Source organism: Terrapene carolina, unplaced genomic scaffold (assembly GCF_002925995.2).
Source record: "Terrapene carolina triunguis isolate 2854851 unplaced genomic scaffold, T_m_triunguis-2.0 Scaffold194, whole genome shotgun sequence".
Taxonomy (NCBI): domain Eukaryota; kingdom Metazoa; phylum Chordata; order Testudines; family Emydidae; genus Terrapene; species Terrapene triunguis.
In genome coordinates, this window is record NW_020664545.1 from 6,254,717 (window position 1) to 6,272,421 (window position 17,705).

General features: G+C 55.8%; 1 protein-coding gene across 1 annotated transcript in view; it reads right to left on the minus strand.

Moving 5' to 3' along the window:
• Positions 1-2: 2 nt before the first annotated feature.
• The window catches only part of TLE2 (TLE family member 2, transcriptional corepressor), a gene marked incomplete at its 3' end in the record, with an annotated part of 29,307 nt that continues 11,604 nt past the window's right edge, over positions 3-17,705 (minus strand). The window contains exons 8-14 of the mRNA XM_024222373.3: positions 15,155-15,171; positions 8,818-8,919; positions 7,033-7,077; positions 5,960-6,100; positions 3,802-3,943; positions 1,098-1,258; positions 3-65 (exon numbers count right to left, since the gene is read on the minus strand). Of these exons, the coding sequence (XP_024078141.2) occupies positions 3-65; positions 1,098-1,258; positions 3,802-3,943; positions 5,960-6,100; positions 7,033-7,077; positions 8,818-8,919; positions 15,155-15,171 (671 nt within the window). The remainder of the gene's footprint in view (positions 66-1,097; positions 1,259-3,801; positions 3,944-5,959; positions 6,101-7,032; positions 7,078-8,817; positions 8,920-15,154; positions 15,172-17,705) is intronic.

Below are 17,705 nucleotides of genomic sequence, written 5' to 3' on the forward strand. Positions count from 1 at the left end.
GGGATGGCCGGCAGAGAGGAGGAGACGGTGGAAGCCCTCAGGTGAGGGTGAGACTCAAAAGCCACCTGCAAAGCAAAGGGAACCTGGTCCACAAAGCGGCGTGGTGGGAAGGGGCCGCAGGAGTTGGGCCTACAGACAAGCAGTATCCGGCCACCCTGCACTAAGACTGGCTTAGAACAACCTCTCTGGCTATCACTGCAGCCTGTTTCCTCCAAGAATATACGGGAGGGGGCAGCGGCTGACACCAGGGGCCACAATCCTCATGGCTGAGACCTGCTCCTGCTGATGACGTCAGCAAAACTCTGATGGGACCAGGGCTTGGCGGCAAAGGGCACTGCCCCGGCCGTGATCCAATGGGGGAAGATCTTCAAAGAGCCATCACACACACAGACACACACACCCTCCCTCCCATTGGGAGCCGGGCACCTAATTGGAAAGGTGCCCAGTGCCGGCTGGGGGAGGTGCTAGGGTGTGAGAGGGCGGGGAAAATGTGTGTATTGGGGCACTAGGGAGTGGGGGTTGCTGGGCAGTAGTGGTGGGGCTGTGGGCAGGGGGGCGCTGGGCAGGGGTGGTGGTGCGCTGTGCATTTGTGCGGGGGTTGGAGGGGTGCTGGCCATAGTGGATCCAGGGGGGCTCTGGCCACTGGGAGTCGGGGGGAGGTGTTGGGTGAGGGGGCCGTGTGGCATGGCATGGGCCTGCCCCCGAGGGCAAGGGGCACGCTGGCAGCACAGGGCCGGGTGGGCCACTATGTGTCTGGCAACTGCCGGTTTGTAACTAGTGCCCTCGCACTGGGCAGAGCGGGGCCGCCCAGCCATGTCCCGCCCCATTGCCCCTGCCCGGCCCCTCGCTTTGGGGACAGACCTCCTCGTGCCATGCTCCATTGCCTCCATGGGGGCCCCCAGATATGTTTGACCACAAAAGGTTAATCCGGCCCTGAAGGTGCCCCACTGTATTTGGCTGGCCCCTGTTGAGGTCACCACTGCTACTCTCTATCCCCCGCACACACATGGGATTTTGTGGTGGGGGGGGAGAGAAGGGCCTTTGCAGGAGGCGGCGGGAGCTGAGCTGGCCTCTGCCCCGGCCTGTCCGCGACTCACCAGAGGGGACCGTCCGTACATCACCGTCCCGCTGACTTGCGGAGAGAGGTGGATGCTCACGTAGGTGCTGGGGGCAGCGAGCTCGCCGTTGATGGTGGCGTGGGGCACCATCCCGAATGAAGACGCGTAGGTGCTGGGCACGCTCAGGGGGCTGCGCAGAGCTGGGGGTTCGAGAGAAGAGACGCAGCCACTGAGCAGCACCCCCGGGTGCTGGTTACCTGCATTATGGCAGCGTCACGCCCCAGGGTGGCTCATGGCCAGCGGGGATTGAACCGGGGACCAGTGGATCTAACTGCCTGAGTGCCAAGAGCCAGCTCTGCTAGCCAAGGCTGGAAGCCAGGAACTTGTGAGTAGTTAATATTTGTACCACAGTAGCACCATGAAGCCTCAGCTGAGATCAGATCAGCTGCTGCTTCAAGGCAGACAAAGGGGAAACTGAGGCACAAAGAGGCGACGGGACTTCCCCTGGGTGACTTGGGGCATCAGCGGCAGAGCCAGGAATAGAACCCAGGTCTCCTAAGTCCCAACCCAGCGGCACTAGTCATGCTGCCTTTCAAACTCTTGATGCAGAGGCTCTGAAATCCCTTTAAACTGGGCTCATACTGAATGAAGCTAAATCAACGCAAGTGAGTTCTAAGCTGATCCTGGTGCATTTATCTCAGAAGTTCTCCTGGTTTATCAAGATCCATTTCCATCCCCTCATCGGAGTCATTTTCTAGCACAGAAAAGGGCTTCATTTCTCAAATTCTTGCTCTATTTCCACTTCGAAAACTGCCAGTCTTGATCAAACCTTTTCCCCTCCACTACCCAGCTTTCAGCCGGGACGCATTTCTATTAGCCGAAAGCTCCATGACGCTCTACGGCTCCTCTCACGGGAGGATTGCAAAGCGCTCTCCAAACACCAGTTCACAGCAACCCCTCTGACGTCAGTAATGCTCCTGGTTTACAGATGGGGAAACTGAGGCACCAAGCGGCAAAGTAACTTGCCCAGCATCCCCCAGAGAGGCAGAGCTGGTCCAAGGCACCTCTGCAGGCCTGTCCCTTTAACATTGAGGCACACCCCTAAGGGCTTTCAAGTGATCCCCACTTATACAGCTAGATCTTCAGGGCAGGGACCACGTCTCTTGCTGTCTGTGGAGCACCCAGAACCACGGGGCCCTGATCTCAGTCGGGGCCTCTAGGCGTGACTGTGAAACAAACCACAAACAACAGTGCAGGGCCAATCCTGCACCGCTTACTCAAGGGAGTAATACCTCAATGGTGCGGCTTCTTCTGGCTACCGGCCAACCTATCTCCAAAGGGATATTGCAGACCTGGGGGGGGCCCAGAGCCACCAATGATGGAGGACCTGGAAAAACTCTCCTAGGAAGAGAGACTGAACGGACTGGGAGCATCACCTGCGAGAGGAGACGAACAGGGGGCAGAGGATAGAGTCTCGAAAATACTGAATGGTCCAGAGAAGGGAGATCGGGAGCTTCTGTTCTGTCTCCTAGCACAAGACCAAGAGTGTCCAGTGTAAGATCTTGCTTGTTTTCCGTCTGCTTCCGTCTCTCTTTCCTGGTTCCTAAAATCACAATGTAGCCGCAGCGGCTCAGTCTAGCCACCTAGTACGTTCCGAGGAACGCTGACGGGGTTTCACTCGGGCAGCTAGCCCGAGCCACTCCGGCTACCTCGTTATTTTAGGCGCTCGCTCAAGCAGAGCTAGCACATGTACATCGAACCCAGGCCGGGACTGACACCTTTCAGCTGCAGTGTAGGGTACACACACACCCGGCACCCACAGAAAAATCCAGCATTGGGCCCTGGTCTCTGGGAGTGGCCAGTATCTGATGCGTCAGAAGGAGATGAAAACTCTCCAAAGGCATCTGGGCTACAGAGCAATATGCACCTTGGTGGGGAGGAAAATACATTAGGATCAACTAATTGTGTCAAAATAACCCGCGGCCCCCAGTACCAGGGACCCTTTGTAACTAGGCACCGTGTAGACACATCGAAAGAGACGAAAAGCCGACGACCTCTTTTGCACAGATGGAGTATTGAGGCACAGAGAGAGTAAAGCCTAGATCCTCAAAAGGTATTTAGACACCTGAATCAATGGGAGTTAGGTACCTTTGAGGATCTGGGCCTAAATGACTGGCTCAGGGCCACCCAGGGAGTCTGTGGCAGAGCCGGGAACTGAATCCAGATCTCCTGAGTCCCTGTCCAGTCAGCGCCGTACCCACAAGATCATCCTTCCTCTGCCAGTTCCTTCCTGACCCCTTCAGCCAATGTCTTGAAGCATGCGCTTTGATCACCCTTGTTTTCACACGAATAGCCAGAAATATTATGAGTCAGAAACAATGCAGAACCCTTTCCAAAAGCCAGACACAGTATTCGTCACTCTGAATTCCTGCAGCAGTGAGTTCCACAGGTTGACACAAACCATACTATGGACCCACACCTGAGAAGCAAGGAGGGCCTTGCATTGCACAGCAGGCTCTCAGCACCTTAACGCATTGGACCTGTTCGTGTAATTGACCCACACGCCATATTACCACAGCAGAAGCGCTTCCATAAAATTGGCTGTGATATGAGTGGAAATCCACCACTGACCCAGAGCCCTGTGGTAACTGCACCAGCTGCCATGCACCCCTGCACACACACATGCTGTGTTACAAGGCCAGGCAGTTTCTCAGAAGGATGCGGATGCCTTAGAGAGACTCACTGATGGTGTCCGTGGCAGGCGGCTTAGAGGAGAGTTGCCGGAGATGGGAGGCCGAGCTTGGCCCGGGGCCGGGCGTTAGGGAGTCCCGTGGAGGAGAGGAGCTGGAGGACTTGGAGGTGGGAGTGTTGGCTGAGACATCGTTCTGCAATGGAAAGGAGATGTTGCCCTGCTCTGCTCTAGAGCCTTCCAGCCAAGGCCCCCCAGAGCACTACCTGTCCAGTCATGAAACCTCACACACCCCAATGGGGAAACTGAGGCACAGGACAGCGACTTAATTTACCCAAAGTCACAGAGAGATTCCATGGCCGGGTTTGGTATAGAACCTAGGAGTCCTGGCTCCCAGCCCCTCTTGCTGCTTCAACCACTGGGACTGGACCCCACCCCTTTCCAGAGCTGGGAAGACAGCACAGGAGTCGTGACTTGCAGCCCCCTGCTCTGACCCCCTAGAGAACACCCCCTTCCAGTTAATACTTGCACAGAGAGTCTGCAGCCCCCGCCACAGGACTGTGTGCACCAGCCCCTTTGCAGGATCCGGCCCATCGACCAGCCGCCCCACCCTGCCCGCTGTTTCACTGAAGGGGTGTCCAATAAACCCTGGTGCATTTTTGCTCTCCTTGGGATTCTGTGGAGACCGGTAGAAATCCAAGCGGAGCCCGCAAATCTCACATCACTTAGGGCATTTCGCCTGCTCTAATCAGATTGTCCCGGGGAGAAACACCAGCAACCCTAATGAAGGCTCCCAAACCCCTGCAGCCGACAGATTGCTCCCAATGAATCTGGTAAGTGCCTCACGCTCCTCCACTCGATGGCTGGGCTGGGAATGACAGCGCAATCAATACCCTCCCTCCCGCTGATGTTTCAATCTGAGAATCAGGTTGATGCTGGGCAAATCGATAGATTGCACAGCGCGCGGAGGAGCCCAGGGGAATTCTGCAGGCAGCCGGATGGAAAATACCTGCAAAGCCAGGCTCCAGTTACCAGCGTATTAACCTCCCTTCCAAAGGCACTCGCCCCTTGCCAGGCAGCGCGGGAGACCCGCTAGCGATAGCGGTGATTCGTTATTAATTAATTAATCAGCACGCCAAGGATCTCCAAGCGCCTGATGCACACTCATTAATTAGGGCCTCCTCATGCTCCCACGGCGCGTTAGACACGCTGCACAGATGGGATGAGGCAAGGCCCGGGGCGGGGAACTGACTGGCCCAAGGACGTGCAGCGAGTCAGTACAGAGCTGGGAACAGAACCCAGGTGTCCTGGCTCCCAGAGCCCACCCTGCTGCAACCACTAGGCAAGGCTGCCTGCTGATAGCACAGCAAAGCCCACACACTGCCTGCGCCCCAAACCGTTCTGTCTCGCTCGGCTGCGGTTAACCCTTAGAGCGCCGGAGAACCTCCAGGGGACACAGACTCTGGGTTTGATCCAGCGTAGTGTGGCCTGGAGGGTTAACCCTTTGGGGACCAGGTTGTTTCCTAGGCTTCCGGCTGGCCCTCAGTGCTGGAGAAGATGGGAGAGATCCTGGCAGAAGAGGATTGTTAGGAGGAGAAACCCCTGGTCTGTTGTGCCCCCCCCCCCAGCTCCCACTGCCACCTCTCCACCTGGCACAATCCCTCTTACCCCATTGCCAGTCTATGACCCCTCCAGGGCTTGGAACCAGCAGTGGGGGACGTGGGTTGCATCAGGATAGGAGGCAGTGCAATGCAATTCTTCCCCTCTGGAGGTGGCAGGTGTCTGGCAGGGACGGGGGAGCCAGGGGAAGAGGTGGGGTGGGCAGGGAGCAATAGGATGGCAGGGAGAGGGAGTGGCGAGAAGCTCTCTCTCGTTAAGTGCTTGAGGGGTTAAGGACCAGACGGGAAGCCCAAGCAATTGCGTGTGATGGGGGAAGGAGCATGGGAGGGGATTGCGGGGGGCAGCATCCCCTTTCCCCAATCCAGAGCTCCAGCAGGGGCAGCCCCCGGTGCATCCTCCAGGCTGGACTGCCTGCGACATGCCCTCTAAGCAGGGACAGAGAATCCCAGATCCACTCCCCTCCCCTCCCCATGTGCTGCAGCAGGGAGAGACACCCTGGGGCAGTGCCCTGGGATACAGAGGTAGGTGCCGACACCCCCACCCCCACCCCAATCCCACGGCCTCTCTCCAGCTTGCCAGCCCATCTCTTTACCAGGCTCTGGTCCTTCAGTTTGAGGGGCGTTGTGCTCCGGCTGGAGGCCAGGGAGGCTGGGCTTTCGGGCATGTCCCTGCGGGCGGGCGGGAGCTTCGTGCTGGGTGCATGGGCAGGGCTGCTGGGCTCAGAGGGCGGGTCCTGCAGCGGGGAAGAGAAAAGCAGACAGAGCCTTCAGACCCTGGTGCCCTGGGGTTAATCCGCTGAGCTGAATGGAGACGCTCCAGAGTCACACAGGTGGTGGAGCAGGATCCAGACCTGCTTTTGCAGATGTAGCCTAGGAGGATATGAGAAAATTGCCTCTGCTTTTGAATGCACTGGGAATTTTGCAAGCCATATTAATTCTCTCTCTCTCTCTCTCTTTTAATGCTTTGGGTGGTTTCCAATTGGCTGCAACAGGCAGCTGGGTAGCGACTGGGAAGAACTGGGGGACACCCGCCGATTTGCTACAATATAATAACCCAGACAGACAAAACGACTGTTTGCAAATCAGTCGAGTCTCCACTCAGGGACAGGCGCCTCCAGCTTGCCAACCCACGGACCTGGCTGCCCAGGGAGATTTTTTCTTTTCAAATAACAGCCCTGGGGTTCTTTCTATTTGCCTTTCTGAGGTCACACTTCCCAGCTCCTCTCCACGGTCAGGAAGGCTAGAAACTGACTTGTTTTTTTTAAAAAGAAAACTGAGATTCTGATACAGTCACGTGACTTCCAGAACTGGGGCTTCCCAAAAACCACCAAATATCACGCGACTTGTGATAAAACCACCAGAGGTGGCAATTCTGTCTAACAGAATCACCTTCAGTTACCATCTTAGACCTGGTCTAGACACAGATTTCAGACCAGGATCATTATTCCGGTTCGGGGAGAGACGTTTCCAGATATGGTTTTATCAGTACAGCTGCTAGAGGTGTCTTATCCCAGCATAATTCATTCCCCTTTCTGCGCAGCTTTTACCGTCGCACGGAGAGAACTGCCTCCATCCTAGGTTGCAGCGGTAACAGTACAGCTAAAGTAATATGAATTGTGTGTCTAGACAAGGCCTTAAGAGATCTAATTAAAAACTTCTCACTCACCTCATCCACTACTAGGTTATAATCACTCTTGTCCCCGTCGCTGTCCTGCCGAGGGGAGAAACAGAGCCAGGAACAATTAAAACAGCAAAATACCGACACAGGGCAGATCTTCGAGGCAGTGCTGCCTAGTGGCTCAAGCACTGGATTGTGACTCAGAAGACCTGAGGTCTATTCCTAGCTCTGCCACTGGCCTGCTGGATGGGAGAGTTACGTCGCCTCTTTGTGCCTCAGTTTGCCCATCTGGAAAATGGGCAGAATGATACTGATGTCCTTTGTAAAGTGTTTTAAACTAACGGCTGGAAAACACTAGATAAACCCTAAGGATTATTATCATCTCTCCACTCTGTTGGCTTGTCTCCCTGACCCAAAGCCCAAGGAAGTGACTTCAATGGGCTTTGGATCAGACCCCACACAAGCAAAGGCTGCGTCAGACAGAGCAGAGACCCAGAAACTCCTTGGATTTAAGGGCTCCCTGGGGAATTCTTTTTTAAGGTATTTTCTCAAATATTTTTCTGCAGCACTTTAAAGCTAGTAAGCAATGTTGAAAGGTCCCTTTTAGTTAAAAAGCCTCTTCAGAGTTGCCATTTCCTATCTCCATAGGGTCCAGACCGAATTTTCTTTTTTAAAGTCATCATCATCATCATCCCCCAGATTTCGCCCCCAAATCTCCTGCAGAATCCGGAAGAAAAATCCCACAGCATCCGGGCAACATTAAAAACAACAGGCTGGGCGGGTGTAGAATTGTTAGTAGTATTGGAACAGAGCCGAACGCTCTCAACTGAGATCAGGGCTCCAATGCGCTAGGTGCTGTACATACAACTAAGGAGAGACAGCAAGATTGCAGTCTAACTAGACACGAGAGAAAAAGGTCAGAGGGGGAAACTGAGGCACGGGGAAGGGATGTGACTTATTCACGTTCACCCAGCAGGTCAGTGGCAGAGCTGGGAAAAGAATGCTGGTCTGCTGAGTCCCAATCCAGTGAACACGCCACCTGCCTACATGACCCCTAATGAGAGAGGCTGGAGCAGACCCCCTGTGGGGTTCTGTTCTGGACACCGCCCAAGGCCCCCTGCCTTGCCTCCAAAGGCTCGATAAGGGACGAGAGCTCCCCCAGGGTGCAGGTCACCCCAGCAGAGAATCTGGCTCATTGACTTAAATGGCGTTGAAGCCAATTTACACCCTGAAAGCAAGATCAGCATCAGGCCCGCTCCGTTCCTGCCCCAGATTCTTCTGGAGCAACTCCCAGTGAGGCACCCAGCTGCTCGTCCCCAAGGTCACCCAGCAGAGCCAGGAATAGAACTCAGGTCCCCTGAGTCCCAGCCCAGAGCATTATCCACTGAACCATGCAACCTTTCTACATGAGGCCCTAGTGGGGAAGTCTGCTGATGAAGCCAGGCTGAAAAGCGCCCCCCCCCCGGGTTCTCAGATAACCCTTTGGGGGTTCAGGGAGGGCAGCCCCCCGGCCTGGTGCAGTGGAACATTGGGCTGCTGGAGTTTGCTACGGAATCATAGAACTGCAGGGCTGGAAGGGACCTCGAGTGGTCATCAAGTCCAGCCCCCTGCACTGAAACAGGGCCGAGTAAACCTAAGACCATCCCGGACAGGGGTTTGTCTAACCCGTTCTTCCGAACAGCCCCAGAGGAGCGGGATCACTGCATGGCAAACCCAGACCTTGCCCTCTGCCAGCTCCAGAACCGCCCCCCCTCCCTCTGCAGCAATACCCGGCCCATCCTCTCAGGGGCAGGGATCCGGGTGTCGCCCGCCACGCTCCCTGGCTGCACTCACGTAATGTCCCGGCAGGTCCTTCTCTTCCCGTTTCCGCTTGAGCCCTGTGCCGCCCGGCCGCTCCTCGCCCTGCAGGCTCTCCGGAGAGGAGGCAGAAATGCTCTGCACAGGGGAAGCGAGAGGAGACCAGAGTTAATGCACAGCGAGGGCGGAGAGTCCCAGAAGGTGCCAAGCCATTTCCCACAGCTTCCTCCCCGGAGGCCAAGGGGACTGGAGCTCGGCACGCAGCTGCCAGCTTTGCGGCTGGCCGTCAGCCTGTGTGGCCTCGCTCTTTTCGGGGTGGGGAATTAACGTCATGGGCCTCTGGGCTCTGGCATCTGAACCCCTTCAAAGGCCAGAGTGGAGACTTGGGGTCTCGTAAATGCTGCCGCTCACCCGATCTCCTTCGCTAGTCGGGGGGGGGGGGGGTTCGCTTGGCACCAGACCCCATCGTATCCGCTCTCTTGGGAGCAGGATGTAAAGGGGAGGTCAACTCATGCCCTCAGCTCCCCCCGCCCTCCAGCTGCCTTCCTAGCACCCTGGGACCCTGCCCCTACCTGGACGCACCCCCAAACTCTCAGATTGGCACTGTGCAAAATCACACCCCAAATGTTAAAAGGCAGAGGCAGGTTCTAGCCCAGTGGTTAGATCAGCCAGCGAGTATTAGGAATGGGGGTACTAGGAGACAGGACCCCGCGGGGCTACTCCTGGTTCAGGGAGGGGGAATTTTGTCTAAGGGTCAAGCGTGGATCAGGGAGTCATGACTCCTGGGTTCTGCTGCCCATTCCAGGAGGGAGTGAAGTGGAGCAGTTAGGGCAGCAGGGACTGGGAGCCAGGACTCCTGGGTTCTCGATCACCGACTCACTCAGGCAAACTGCTTCTCTGCACCTCAGTTTCCCCATCTGCACAATCAGGATAATGCTCCTTACTTGCCTCCCAAGGAGGGGGGAAAAGACCAGGAGGCTTAATTCACTGAATGTTTATAAAACACTTAAAGATCTCCCTGAAAAGGCACCAAACAGCTGCTGAGTTTTGTCAATTTCACGTTCTGCCCTTAGCTCCCATGGCCAAGAATCCTCCAGCGCTGGCCGGGAGCCCATGCAACAGTCCAGATTGAGATCTGCCAGCTCCCCACACGCCTTCCTTAAAAAACAAACAAACATCTCTCCTCTCCTGGGCTCAGCCACCTTTGGGCACGAACATTGTTCAGCTGCCAGCATGTCACTTCTTCAGTAAATCATTCCACAGCTGGGCTGGCAGGATTTTTGTGCTTGCACTGAAGGAAGAGGGAGAAATAAAAAAATCCACCCAGCCCAACAAGGCCGCATGCCTTTCCCCAGTCAGGCACCACCAGTGCATCTGGATGGGGGGGGTCAGTTCAAGGAGAGAGACCAGTCGCTGGGAGCTGGCACATGCAAACAGATCTGTGTGCGGCAGGTGGGCCTCGTAAATGACCTATTTAAATAAGCATTTTCCAGAAGGAAAGGGGGGGCAGCTGGGAGCAGAAGAGCCGCCCCCCCGTCCCCCCACCACTGGAGGAAGCGCTGTGGTCTCTTTGCAGACCAGCCCTAACAGAGATGTTTGTATACTGGCTAAATTAAAACAACAGTCGAATAACAGCGGCCTCCCTTAGTCCCTGGACTTGAAAGAAGTTTTGCCCCTTTGGGAGATAATGAGGCATGACAGGAATGGAAAATCCCCATCAGCAGTCTCCTGTTTACTCTGCACGGCCCCGCCTTAACCCCTTCACCGCTGGAACAAGGGAGGTGGGGTATGAAGATGAGTTAGCACGTCCCTTTCCCCCTTCCCCCCCCACCCCATTGGCACCGGCCTGGTGTAGGTTTGATTGTAACAAAACCTGCAGTGGGTGTCTTAAATCCCTTTATCCCCCGCTACCGTGCTCTCCTCTCCTCCCCACCCCCACGCACCTGCTTTGGCCAAATTCTGATCCCGGTGGAACTGGCGTATAATCCGGAGTGACACTGGATTGACACTGGTGTTACAGGGGATCTAATCTACCTGATTAGGTTGAGAGGATACAGGGGTTTCAAAGTGGGCACTGATGTCCGGGTGCTTGGGCTTTGGGGTGCTCCCCCAGAGACATCCTGGGGCCTGATGTGCCAGGCTGCTGGGCACTCGCAGTTCCCAACAAGTTGTAGGTGCCCAGGATCTATGAAAATAAGGCCCCGGGGCACCTAGATCTGAAAACAAAATCAGTGGCCAGGCTGGAAAGTTTTGGCCTAAGATTGGTCATTTCCCCACCCCCCGCTCCTCTCCATGAATTGGCATTTGTTTGGAGCAAAGATCTCCCACTAGTAAACTCAGAGTGGACCAGAGGAAGCGACCTGTTCGCCCCGCAGACAGTTAATGCACGGGACTCCCTGCTGTAGGAGAACGCAAACCGCTTCCAAGGATTAGTCACTTGTCTGGCCTCTCCAGTGACAACGTGCCAAGATGAAAAGGACAAAGGGCCATCAATCCTCAGGCTTCAGGGCACAAGCAGATCCGTGGCTGTGGTCAGGCAGAATTTCCCCCAGTCCACCCCACTTACATACTGCAGTAATGCCTGGGAGCCCCAATCAGGGCCCAGAACCCCAAGGGGCAAGGTGCTGTATGAACACACAGCGTACGTGCCCCCAAGGGCGTACGCCTTCCTCTAAGGATCTGGAATCGACCCCTTTTGGATCAATCCACCTGCTGTGGCACGGTAGCCACGGTTCTTTCTTCCCGTGCCGCGCGCTGGCTGCCTAGCACATCACTTGTCCAGTCCACGCTATTGCTCATCCTCGGAGGAATTACGAGACCATCCTTCATGGTAGATCGATGCAAATGACTGGCCATCTTGAGGGGCACCGCGAGATCTTTAACCCTTCCTTGCCCTGCCTCCGCCGTTCGCTACAGACCAGAAAGGCTGAACCACAAAGCAATTTAACACCAAGGCATCGCCAGTGCCTGCCGGTGCCAGCTCCCTCTGCCCTGAAGCATTCCCTAGCCTCCTATTCCACCAGGACAAATGCCTGAGTAGCATGAATCTGGGATACATTTGAATAGGGTCTTTTTGGCCCTACTGGGGAGATCAGAACACACCTCCTCTTCCCCTTCCTCCCACCAGGTTCCTGTCAAGTCACCTGGATTTCACAGGTGGACACGGCTCAGGTGAGAGACCAGTTCTCTGGGCTGTCGCTCAGAGCCCACACAAAGGGAGAGAGAGATCTAAAGGCAGGAGGAGTGGTTCAAGCCTAGAACTGGGGGCTCGAGACACGCAGGTCCTATTCCTGGCCCTGGCTAGATCTTGGGCAATTCACTTCCCTGCCCCATGCCTCAGTTTCCCTCCCCGTGACCCTTGGCTGGCTAGAGCTAGGGATGCGCTAAGTGGGGGTTTGAGGTCACCCCTACCCTGGCGCATCCCCGGGCCTGGCCCAGCCTGCTCACGCAGGTGACCGCGGTATACTGGCAGGCAAGGCGGGAATACAGCAGCGCGGGGATCGGGAGGCACAGCACGCGCAGATGATCACTGCCAGAGCAGGGCAGAACAGCTCTCTCCTCGGCAAGGACGTAAGAGGCTATTTTGGGACGAGCTCGACCTTTAGACACTCGCCGTAGCGAGCGGGCAAATGGGCCAAGTCAGGCTGAGCACCTCCATCATTAAACTGCCCCCCCCACGCCCCTGAACAGGCACCCACCTGTCCAAGCGAGGGGGTTATTTTATCCCCCAGCAAGGAACCCCTTTATCTGGCACATTCCCAGCTCAGACTTGATCACTGATCCCCCCCCAACACTGCTGAGAGCTCCTCACAGATTTCATCGGGATCCGTTACCCTTCGCTTCCCATCCTGAGCTGCCGTGTGGCATTGCTGGGGCGCTGTTAAATAGCCACCACGTTCCACCCCAGAGGTGGCTGCATTTTAGTGGTGGGTGAATGGGTTTCCTGTGTGCTTTTTGTAGTGCTTTTAAGTAGGGTGAAGAGGACCGTAGGAGATGCCCCAGGTAACACTTTCTGATGTCAGGAACAATAGGAATATGCCTGTTTCCTATGGGGCTGGCTCAAGCGAACTATACAGCTGTGGGGGAGGGGAGCCTCCCCCAGTTCCCAGAAACCCCCTCAGCGGACACAAGGGTGTAATGGATGCACCCCATTTTACACACTGCAGGCACCCGGCCATGTTTATTACTGTGTGTACTTGACAGTCACTGCAGCTTTGAATTATGAGCTTCAAGTGTGTGTGTGTGTAAAGGCTCTCGGGGTGTGTGTGGGTGTGTGGGTGTGTGGGTGTGTGTGTAAAGGCTCTCGGGGTGTGTGTGTGTGTGTGTGTGTGTGTGTGTGTGTGTAAAGGCTCTCGGGGTGTGTGTGTGTGTGTGTGTTGGGAGGGTAGGGGGACAGGAAGCGTGCCTCTCACTGCAGCACTGCACACAGCCTTTGTGCGGAGGAAGGCGGGCGCTGGGCTGACAAGCTGGGACCCGTCTGCTCCCAGCTCGGCGGTGACAGCGGAAGCGCCCGACACTTTGCACGGAACAACGAACAAGGGTGAGGCCGGCGCGGCGCCCCTGGCAGGTTCGGGCTCCCTTCCATCAGGCCAGCTCTGAGTGAGGCTGGTTTCTAGAGGAGGGGAAGGGATCTGCCTTCAGCTCCTTAGTGCTGGGAGACCCAATTCCTCCGTCCCCAGCCCAGGGCAGCCCTCCGGCGAGCTTCTCCCACGCCCCCCGGCTCCTGCCAGCCGGCACCCACCCTGGAGATAGGAACGGGAGAGGAATTCAGCCTCTATGGTCCACTAGTCCCAAGCTTCTCGCCAGGGGCCGTGTTTGCTAAGTGCTCAGCATCCACCCACCGGGCCCAGCTCCTCCAAAGAGCACCCAGCACGCGGAGCCTTTGCAAGCCCAGCCCTTGGGACAAGTCACCCTTGGCACGTCCCTAGCTCTTTCCTTCTGGAGATCGCAGACAACTGAGCCTCCAGACCGGCCCTGTGAGGATCACAGTCCCCGATTGACAGCTGGGGGAAACTGAGGCACCGAGCAGGGAAGTGACTCAGTGGCACAAACTAGTAACCTCAGCTCCTCAGGCCACGTCTTCATTACAAGGCCATCATCCTTCTCCACCAACGCGGGCCCATGACTCACCCCCCACTCCGCAAGGCCATCAGACAGGCGGGATCCGAGGGCAAGTCCCATCCTGTGCACCCCTCCCCGAGCCAGCCAGTCCCTCCTCACCCCCGAGAGGGAAAAGCAAAGCTCTTTGGGGAATGCGTCAATGATCTTTGCTTCCTTGGTGCAAATTCCAGTTCTGGGCCAGATCCTCAGCGGGTGCAAACAGCTGTAGCTACATTTACGTCCATGGTGTAACCCGGATGGTGTAACCCGATAGAGCTCCATTGAAGTCAGTGGGGCCCAATCCCCAGCTGCTGTCAATCAGCCTTGCTCTACTGAAGTCCCTGGGGTCTGCCCCCCGGGGCAGGGGAGAACCCCCTGGAGTCAGATCCCCAGCTGGCGTAGGTAACGGTAGCTTCCCTGAAGTCAACGGAGCGATGCCAATTGACACCAGCTCCAAATGGGGCTCTCTGGCTTTAATACAACTCCACCCCCAGCCCCTGGAAATAATCTGTCCACAGAAGCAAATTAAATGTGGATCCCGAGCGCTGCAGAAAACATCCCCGCTGGTTCCCCTCCAGCCGCGAATCCTCCCCCAGGCCACGGTTCAGACTCTAGCCCTGGCACTGAAAACAAAGGGCAGCGGGAATGCGATCTCCGGGCTGTTTGCTTTGAAAAGGTCAGGCAACAAAACATTCCTGGGAACCCCAGTGCAACCACAAGAGAAGGGAGCCGGGCGCAGCGCTTGGAGAGAAGACGCCACTCACGGCTCTTCCTGAAAGCACCCAAAGATGGAGTCTGACCAACGCTCTCACCAACAGAGTGACCCCTCGGCCCTTCAGTCTCTCTGCTGCTCTGGGGTCTCAAAGGGCGGCCCCCCGGGAATCCACCTGCCACGCCGGGGGCATAGCTGGCGTAAGGGCCATGCACCAAACCTGCTCCCACCTATGGCCTGGCCAGAGTACCCTGCACTGTGGCTAGTCTCTGCTTTCCAATGCTCCGCTGGGCACCCAAAGCCAGAGGCCTCTTTGCCCAGAGTCAGGTTGAGAGCTGGGATTCAAACTCAGCTTCCAGCCCTGTGCACAGCCCAGCTGACCTCACGTCTCTGGATCCTTGCAGGCCGGGAGGGGATGAGATGCGCCCACCCTGCCAGAGCCCCAAGATTGTCATTTCAGTATGAGCCCTCGCTCATTGCTTGAGGTCCAACACCTTCCTTTAAGCTAATATCCACCCTCGCCCAGACAGGTCCTCGCCAGGCTCCCGTCGCATGGCTTACCCGGCTTGGCGTGCGCTCTGGGGTCCGTCCAGCAGGCAGACACAGGTGCGTGGATAGCCCCAGATTGGGAAAACACAAAGGGAGAACAAAGAGATTCATTTAGTTCTGATGTCACATGGCCAAGCCCAAGCCGCAGAGGTCTGAGCTGGGTTGTACGTCCCCAGAGTAATCAGAGCTCTCTGTCAGCCAGGAAAGGCTGGACAGAGCCATTCCTGGCAACCCGGCTACAGGGGCACAATCATTTCCTTGCACTAGTGAATGGATGGTCCAGATCACTTGGGAATAGAATTAGATCTTTCCACCCACTGGGCTTCATTCCAGCATCAAGGGTTACCCTGGTCTGGTCACCCCACATAATCACAGGTAAGCGTCTGAGACACACCCATCTGAGTCTGATGCACAGCCCCCAAGCAGGAATTTAGAGAACCCCAAAGCCTGAGGGCTGTGATGTAGCAGCTTGTACCATAAAGAGAAACTGTCTGTGTAAAACAATAGCAAATTTTCTCTGGTGGAGGACAGCGTGAACCCGATCCTTGGCCTGGGCTGCAGGGCTGATGTTGCTTGTACTCATGACCGATACGGGAACTGCAAAAGCAGGTAGGCCTTGTCCATGTCTGGCCAGAGAAAACGGTTATTTGGAGCGCAGGCGTGCCTGTGCGGTGTCTTTGTATTGTTCTCGTTGTGTAAAGCTCAAAAGACACAGTAGGGACATCACCCCCATTTCACAGATGGAGAGCTGAGGCACAGAGCAGATGAAGTGGCTTGCCCACGGTCCCACAGCAAATCTGTGGGTGAGCGGAGAAGTGAAAGCACATCTCCCGAGTCCCAGCCTAGAGCCCTCTCCCTGAGCCCAGCGGCTCTCCACCTTTCCACACTACTGTGCCCTTTCCGGAGTCTGCTCTGTCTCGCGTCCCTCCAAGTTCCACCTCACTTCAAAACGACTTGCTTACAAAATCAGACGTAAAAGGACAGAAGTGTCTCAGCTCACTCGTACTGAACAATGGCTGACTTTCTCCTTTTTACCATATAATTATAAAATAAATCAACTGGAATATAAATAGTGTACGTACATTTCAGTGTATAGTACACAGAGCAGTATAACCAAGTCATGGTCGGTATGCAATTTTACTTTGTCCTGACTTCGCTACTGCTTTTTATGTAGCCTGTTGTAAAACGAAGCGAATACCCCCTGGAAGATCTCTGCGTCCCCGCAGGGGTACGCGAACCCCTGGCTGAGAACCACTGCCCTAGACCATCCTTCCTCCCCTAGCAGCGCGACCGTTAGCTACAAGGGTCTGAACTTCCCCAAAGTTTGAGGATACTCAGATTGGGGGGCAGGAGAAAATGGAGGTTGGGGGCAGGAGGTAGATACACAATACCTTGGCTAAAGGGAGACAGGCTAACTGATGCTGGACACAATTGTAGAAAAATGCCAGGTGCATCCCCACACCCACAGGCCCTGTGTGTGCTTTTCCTCTCCCCAAGCTTTGACCAGGCCTCTTTTGCATGCAATGCATGTGACACAAACACCATCTCATCAAATGAGCCGAGATCACCAGGGGTCTGGATGCAAATTTCAGCCTGAGGTTGTCTGTACAGCGCTCCCTGCTCCCGGAAGATCCTGGCTGGTAATGATCGCATCAGCATTTGGAGAGGATAAATGGGTTCTCCCAGCAGAATCCCAATCTTCTCTGGCAGGAGGACAGATGCTCAGGGATGAAGCAGACGGAAATCAAGAGATGGGGGTTTCTGAACAGATTTAACCGCTCCAGGACTCACTGGTCAGCACAAAGGGGTGGGGGTGGGGATTACAATCTCATAATGCAGGATGGATTTAATCATACCAGTTCTTGAACCATTCACCCCGAGATACTAGGATTACCCCTTAGATGTATGTAGCATTGCACGGGTTTTTAAGGGCAAAAGGGACCATCTAATCCAACACAACACAGCCCATAGGAGGACACCTACTGTCTCCTGCAGCCAGGGCCGGCTCCAAGCACCAGCTTAGCAAGCAGGTGCTTGGGGCGGCCAAGGGGAAGGGGCGGCACGTCGGGCTCTTCGGTGGCGGGTCCCTCGGTCCCTCTCAGAGGGAAGGACCTGCCGCCGAATTGCCGCGGAAGAAGAAAGCGGCGCGGCTGAGCTGCCGCCGATCGTGGCTTTCCCACCCCCCCCTGCCGCCGCTTGGGGCGGCAAAAACCCTGGAGCCGGCCCTGCCTGCATCTAGCCCAGCAGTGCACAGGACAAGCTTCCTCTTAAAGCATCCATCGGCCTACCTGTCTGGCTCTCAAAGGGTTAAGCAAGAAAGAGTAAAGCCTGCTTTTCTCCTCTTCCAACTGTTGTCTTTCTTTGGGGGGGGGGCACCTTAAAGCGACACTGTCAAAATTAAACGCGTGCACCTACGTGTGCGGAGGGTGTATACACACACGCTCACACCCGATTGCTGGTGCCACTCATGCCACTTAAAATGATCTAGTTTTGCTTTTAATAATGCATCTGACTAAGTGAGCATTCACCCACGAAAGCTTATGCTCCAATACATCTGTTAGTC